The sequence below is a fragment of the Kryptolebias marmoratus genome, linkage group LG20 (assembly GCF_001649575.2).
Source record: "Kryptolebias marmoratus isolate JLee-2015 linkage group LG20, ASM164957v2, whole genome shotgun sequence".
In the NCBI taxonomy this organism is placed as follows: domain Eukaryota; kingdom Metazoa; phylum Chordata; class Actinopteri; order Cyprinodontiformes; family Rivulidae; genus Kryptolebias; species Kryptolebias marmoratus.
Window position 1 is genome coordinate 15,145,525 of NC_051449.1, and position 7,429 is coordinate 15,152,953.

The following is a 7,429-nucleotide window of genomic DNA, read 5'->3' on the forward strand; positions in this document are numbered from 1 at the left end:
AATCATCAAAATTAAACGAAATAAACATTTGAAATATATGAGTTTGTATGTAATGTATGAATATAATATACAAGTTTCACTTTTTAAATGGAATTACTGAAATCAATCTACTTTTTCATGATATTCTAATTTTATGACCAGCACCTGTAATTTGTCTAAGCCTTGACTGTTCAGAACAGGTTCGATAGGAAAATAACAAAGTTGTCAAAATGTTATGATTCATCAGGTTACAATAATATGAGACCTTGTTTGGGCCAATAATATGACACACAAATGCAATCAAAATAGTTTAAGTTTCCTACCATTGTGGCAATTCCAGGGGTTAGCTGAGGTCCACGTCCTGAAGATGGTCGACGCAGCTGAGAGGATTGTCTCTGATAAACAAAGAGTTTTTCATTGTCAGGATTGTACAAGTCCCTAAAGATTTTGATTAGGTATTTATTGTATTTACAAGACAGACTGAAATACAGTGACAACTGTGTGTACAAATGGGAATATTTTTGTTTTACTTGTGTGTGTGGGGGTCCCAGTTCAGGAGCTGGAGCTTGGATGTAGAGCCGCGGTGGGAGAGCGTGCGGCGGCCTGCGTGTGTGAGGCAGCCGAGGTGTGACGGAGGACGAGGACGGAGAGTATGTAGAGGAGCACGTGGGGGGCAGGTGTATGGAGTCCCTGGGGGTTTCTGACTCCATGAGACAACTGCTGCCTTCTCCTGAAAGACATGAGGGAGTCAGTAAGAAGTTTTAAAAGAGGAGGTCAGTGAACTGGTTCCTCAGACCTGGTCGGGACTCACCACTAAAAGTCGGCTCAGAGGAACACTGGGAGCCTGAGGAAGCTCCGCTCACATTCTCCTCAGTGTTTGTGCCACCAGAAGGTCCTGCTTCGTTTCGCTCCTCTTCAGCTTCCCTGCTCTCCTCGATACTCTCCTCAGCTCCCCTCATCCCGCTGTCAGCAGCATCAGCATCATCAGCACCATCATCATCATCACCTCCCTCCTTGAACTGAAGCAGAAAAAGTTATTTACCACCTCAAAATACAAATTTATATCTAAAAAAGCTATTTTATTAGGTAGTAAAAAAACAGACCTGCTCTTCTCCTCTTCCTTCCTCTTCCTCCTCTTCCTCCTCCTCCTCCTCCTCCTCCTCCTCATCTTCTTCACCTTCCTGCTTTTGGTTCTCGGGGCTCTCGCTGTCCGTGTCAATCACAATAACATCTCGAATTATTGCAGAGAGCTGGGAGCCCTGATCAGAGGGGACAGACTGGGAAATGCCCTCTTCCTCCAGGTCTACAGCTAAAACTGGAAAACTCTCCTCTGGGAGCTCCTACAGTGAAACACAGGATTCAGATAGGTCATATAAACAATTTAACAAGTTTATATTTTAAATCAAAAGCTTGTGAGGTATTATTTACAGTTAAATAACTAAACACATTGTACTTTTATGCAGTGCTTTCAAAAAGCTTTCCAACAGCTGGCGAAGACTCATCTAAATTGAAATCAATAAATTATATTGTACCTACAATCTATCCAGGCAGGCCCTACTGAGAGGAAACTCCATGGCAAAAAATGGATGGATGTTGTATTCTTACTGTCCACTGCTGTAGCCATCAGTAGACACATTTTTTATTCCTAACCACGTTGTTTTTCCTGACAACTAACCTGGCTGTCATCCGGTGACTCCAGCTGCTCTCTCACATCCCTCAGCTCTCCATCAATCTCCTCTTCACCCTCCATCTGCACAAAATCAAAGTACACAAATATGTTTGTAAAAAAAGTGGTGATTTTTACAAAGAGCAGGATTTGTTAAGAGTCAGAGCAAAACGTGAAGGTTTTATGTTCAATGAAACAGGAGAAAATGTTCTGACAAAGTTGAGATTAGAAACTCGGATGTTTAAAAACACCACCCCACCTTTTAAAAAAAAAAAAAAAAAAAAAATCAATCGGTGATTTTAATTTATTCTTTTATTTAAGCTGTTTTCTACTGATTGTTGAAAGGTTTTGTGTTTGAAATCAGTAACAATCAAGAAAATGTGTTTTTGTTTGCTTTACATACAATTCCTTTAAAGAAATAAGAAGCTGCTACGTTGCAAAGCTGGGAGAGTTTGAAACTGTGACACTAAGAACTATATTATCTAGTCCACAAGGGAATTATTTATATTTATCAGAGATCTACAATATTCTTTCAATATTATAATAATTTAACACTTATGATTTATATCTTCTCTAAATTTAGAGATGATCTGTAAAAACTATTCACCTATGACTGGAAATGTATTTGTCTTACAATTTAACCCAAGTTTTGAAAAGTGACAAGAATTCAGGATATTCATAAAAACTCAACACACTGGTTTATCTTCAGTGTTTCACAATGTCCACAAAATACATACAGAGGTTACAACTCACAAAGAAAAGGTTTTACAGTGCACTTTTTAGTTCTCTGTATAGATTTTTTTGTACCTGCAGTGCTATTGTGGGCTTTAGTCGTAGTTTTTTGGTGGTTGGAGGTGTGTGGGAACTCTCTGGTCTACTTTCCTCTTCCTCCTCATCAGCCTTTCGCTTTGAACCTGGTTAAGTTAAATACAAACATCCCAGGACATCGATCAACACAGGCAGGAATCCAAACTGAACTATGAAAAGGTGAAACAAAAAAGAAAAAACACATCCGGTTTGAATCCTTACCTGCTCCAGTCATAGAGGAGGATGTGGATGGCCGCTCCGCCTCCATGCTGGATCCTGCATCCTGATTGGCCGCCTGTTGCTGAGTTGGTTGGACAAACGCTGTGGCCTGGGTGCTGGTTGGCTGAGTTATGGAGGTGGGAGTGTTTACGAGAGCGGAGCTGGTCGAGTGTACAGACGGTCCTGAGCTCACCAGCGCTGTAGAGAGAAACACATTTAGCCATAAACAGCAGAATACAACAGATTTTTACTTTTAAGGCTCTTTGGCGCCTGTGGCTCAGTGGTTAAAGCAGTCGTCTTCCAATAAGACAGCTGGAGGTTCGATTCCAACACACTGAACCCCTCACTGCCTCTGATGTGTGCCCAATCAGTGTATGAATGTGATCTAAAGCACTGATTGGACTATTTTATTCACATCAGCTTTGTAGAGATGTATTAGAGTGCTGTATGAATGTGTGTATGGATGGATAAATGAGGGCACAGATTGTGATGTAAAGTGCTTTGAGTGGCCTGGTTGGCTAGAAAGGTGCTATAAAAGTACAGTCCATTTACAGTTTAAAGGGATGATTACATTCTAATATTTAGATTGGCTTTTGTTTTCAGTATCTTCTCTCTTTTACCCTCTTGACTCTCAGTCTGCGTAGTCGGCATCACTGTTGCTGTAGGGGTTGCGATGGGGACGGTTACCGGGGTAACCATGGGCCTGATGCTGGCACGAGGAGTGGCCTTGCTTCCTGCGGAGGGGCTTGGCTTGCTACTGGGAGACGGAGTACTCTGAGTGGGTCGAATGTTGGCAGTGGGAGGCTCAGAAACGCTGGAGCTGATGAAGAAAAGGTGGAAAGTTATCAACTTTCTGTCCTGCTGCGAGTTACTACTCTGATCTGTTATGGATCTGAAAGCACGTCTGTAAAGTTAACATCATGTTACACTTTGAATTTAAAAAAACAACAACACATATGTGAAATATGTAATTAAATGATCCGGTTTCATAAGAGTTTTTGTTTTGTGTTGATATTACCTTCCCCTTTCTTGAACAGGACTTTTCAAAGAAATCTGTCTCTGGTCTGAAGATCTGGCCTGATCGCTCACCTGGTTCAACAGGACAACTCATATTAGAAAAACTCGAGGTGCAGTATTTCAACCAAAAGTCATATTTTAAACAAAATGAAGTAATGTTTTCATCAGATAAAATCCTGTTATTGGGAAGGTTAAAGGAAAAAGGAAGCACACCAAGCAAATTTTATTTTACGTGAATTAAACGTGTAAGATGGCAACCAGTTCTTTCCAATAAAAGTCCCAGTTTCAATTGTTTTATGTAAAACATTTTGAATAAAACTGGACATTAGCTCCACAGATTACTTTGTCTTTTCTCTTGTGTTTCCTTTTAATATCAATGACTTTGGCGCTCTGTTTGCTTCCTATTTTGGTCTTTAACAGCGAATTAGTCCAACGTGTACCTTGGCTCCGCTCTGGTCCGGAGATTCTTCTCTTTGGTCAGAGTGGGTCTGCGTCTCTCTCAGTTCTTTCAGCTCTCTTTCCAGCCGTAAACACTTTCCTTCGAACTGAGACTTGAGTGCATTCATTCTCACCTCCAGCTCCTCCTTATTCTGTTTCAGTTCTTCGTTCTCCTGACTGAGCTGCTCTTTAGCACCTACAGGTGGAAATCCAGGAAATAAAAAGTTCAACAACAGATCCTAAAGTAAGAAGAGCAGGGTCTACTCAGATTGTATGTGTCGGTATGGCTTTGGTCAGGAATGTTCACTCACTGTTTACTTGGTTGATTTTAAGTTTGGCTCCCAGGATGGCCTTCCTCATCTTCTCCTCTTTCTCAGCCATCTGCTGTTTGAGCTGCTCCTCTCTGCTTCTGATTTCAGATAGCTGAAACAAACAAAAAGATTCTGAAAATCTGAAGAAAATTCGGTCAATTTCTTTAAACAACACAAAACAAAAAAACAGAAAATGTAACTTCAGAGTGTGATCAGGTACCTCTTGTTTGAGTTTTGTCAGCTCATCCTGTAGTGCCTGGTTAGCGTCACCGGCAGCTTTAGCATCAGTGCCCTGGGTAGACGGGGAACTCTGGTTCTGGTTCTGGTTGGCCTGTGCAGCTTGGTTCGCTTCATGAGCCTGCTTTGCTTCATTTAGCTGCTCCTGGAGACGCTTGTTGTCTGCTTCACGCTCAACAACCGTCTAACAAAGCATTAAAAAATATATTTGCAAATAGGTAAATAACAGATATATTAACTACAAATCAAACTACAGTATGATTAAAAAAGTCTAAACTGTATTTTGCTGTTTAGGCCCATAAATCAGGCCTAACCCTCATCAACCATTAGCTCCATCTATACACCTCTAAGTGAAGAGAGATTTGCATTTCCATCAGTCCATCCTGTTTTATCACCCTATAAATATACAATTTGTTTATCTTCTAACCTTCTGCAGGCTGTCCACCTTGCCTTGAAGCTCAGTCACCTGTTAAACATGAACAAACATTACTTGTTGTTTTAATGAAGATAAATAAAGAAATAAAGCCAAATGTCATTTTTCCTCACTTTGTTTTCAGCTTGGCTCAGAGATGTTTTTAAATTGTTCACTTCCTGGCTGAGGCTCTGTTGGCTGGCTTGGTTGGTTTGTTGAAGCTCTTTCTGTTTAGCGAGGTTCTGCTGGAGGGCTTCTTTAGTCTGCTGAAGCTCCCTCTGGACCTGCTGAATCTGGTTCTGACGGGCCTGAGCTTGAGACTGGGCTGATTTTAACTGGTTCTGTACCTTTAAAAAGGAAATAATTTAAAATGATTAAATTAGTTTGGCTCTTGGATCAGTTAAGCTCTTTTCAATCATCTATAAAACAAAATAATTAAACAAGCAAAGCAAATAAAAATGTTCAAAGCAATGACACTCTTACCTGCTGGGTGTGACTCTTGGCTTGCTGAAGGTCCTTCTGACTCTGGGTCAGCTGGTTCTGGTTCTGCTGCAGTTGAGTCTGGGTCTGAGACAACTGAGACTGGACCTAGAACAGCAAAAAGGGGAAAATATTTTATTATAAATTTTCTCACTAACCCCTAGTTTCCATCAGACATTTCCATCCCCTAGTTTTTTTCATGCTGATGATCTATTTTTAGTGAACACCACATCAGCCAGAAAAAAAAAACAAAAAAAACATTAAAACATTAAACAATGCCTCAAATGGTTGGAATTGTCTCCTGGATTTTTGTCAGTGGGTGACACTTTTGTTAAATATAGCAAACATGTAATCATCTTTTATGTAACTGTTACAGTTTTACACCTCACTTCTGAAACCCTCAGTTTTTATTTATTGTTAAATTATTTTGTTTTGTGACGCAATAGCATCCATCTTTAATCTAAAAAATGACAGTAACACTGTATACTTGAGTATAACTTGGAGAAAAAAAAAAATTAAAACTCCGTTCACCCAGCACCACAGACCTGCTCCTAGCGCTGCTTTACATAATTATTACGTACCTGAGTGAGCTGGTTCTGGTTCTGAGTCAGCTGGTTCTGGACTTCTTGGAGCTTTTCTTTGGTCTGCTGGTTTTCCTTCTGAGTTGCCTCCAACTCCTGCATGGATTTCTGGGCCTGGAGGAATAAATAAGGTCTCTGAAACTTTCCCAGTTGCATCTAATAAAAAGTAAACTTACTGTATTTAGGCAAAATAAGAATTTTGCTTCAAACACATTCCAAATTGTTTTCCTAAACAGCAACTTTACATCTTTAAAGATCTACTGTATTTAGGTGCTCACTTGCTGTTTATAACTTTTTGTAACTCTTTGATCATAATAAAAATATATATATTTTTGTAACTTTGCACATCAATTCTTCTTGTGATTTATTACCAACAAACACTGAAAAATAAAATTAAATAAAACAAACTAGACTTGGCGAAACTTTTAGTCTTTTCAGTTTTCTTTGGATTTACAATCAACCAACTTATTTTAGCTTCATCTAAAATCCTGCTGAGACCAGCGAGCAGAACCTTTGCCTTCCTAGTTTCACCAAAACATTGAGATAAACTTAATAAACTAATAAACACCTGGATATAATTCGTGCTCACCTCCTCCTGTTTTTTCTGCGCTTCTTCTTTCAAGGCGTTCAGCTCATCCTGGGTCTTTTTAAGGTCCTCTCGGACTTTGTTCAGATCCTGCTGTGATTCCTGGTTTGGCGCCGTCTCACTTCCTGCTTTAGCAGCCGTTTCACTGACCATCTGGAACACGCATAAATAAAAATATTACTCAAATGATACACTGCAGTTTTAATTCAATATACGAAGGTTCAAACTGTTTCCAGATCTGAAGCCACACCTTGTCGTGCTGCGCTTTGAGCTCCTCGTACTGAGTCTTGTAGCGTCGTCCGATCTTTTTCACCTGATTGATGGTCCTGTTCTTCTCCAGAATGTCATTATTTTTTGTCTCCACGTCTTTTTTAAGAGCGTCTCTTTCTGACGTTAAGCGAGCCACAGAGTCTTTTAGGCCTTGCAGCTGGGACTGAGCTGAATTACTGCTGGCGTTGGATCTGATTCACACACACAAAACCCAAATTATTGAATATAAATCAGCAGGAGCTTCTGTTGTGGTCAATTAGGCATCAAAATCATTAGTCTGGTACAAAACGCACAGAAACTAGAAAATATCTAAACTCTATGTACATGCTTCACTATGAGTGTGTAAACTCCATAATACTTCCTTGTGTGTGGGTGTGTGTGTGTGTGTGTGTGTGTGTGTGTGTGTGTGTGTGTGTGTGTGTGTGT

At 40.1% G+C, this 7,429-nt stretch overlaps 1 protein-coding gene across 1 annotated transcript in view; it reads right to left on the reverse strand.

Annotated features, from left to right (window-relative positions):
- Positions 1-7,429, reverse strand: part of LOC108239511 (nucleoprotein TPR) — a gene marked incomplete in the record, with an annotated part of 26,725 nt that overhangs the window by 4,860 nt on the left and 14,436 nt on the right. The window contains 18 exon segments of the mRNA XM_025007242.2: positions 303-374; positions 510-709; positions 791-998; positions 1,083-1,319; positions 1,655-1,729; positions 2,453-2,559; positions 2,675-2,869; positions 3,292-3,491; positions 3,690-3,760; positions 4,129-4,322; positions 4,438-4,549; positions 4,658-4,858; positions 5,102-5,140; positions 5,221-5,433; positions 5,570-5,674; positions 6,148-6,261; positions 6,737-6,886; positions 6,984-7,194. Coding sequence (XP_024863010.1) covers positions 303-374; positions 510-709; positions 791-998; positions 1,083-1,319; positions 1,655-1,729; positions 2,453-2,559; positions 2,675-2,869; positions 3,292-3,491; positions 3,690-3,760; positions 4,129-4,322; positions 4,438-4,549; positions 4,658-4,858; positions 5,102-5,140; positions 5,221-5,433; positions 5,570-5,674; positions 6,148-6,261; positions 6,737-6,886; positions 6,984-7,194 — 2,704 coding nt within the window.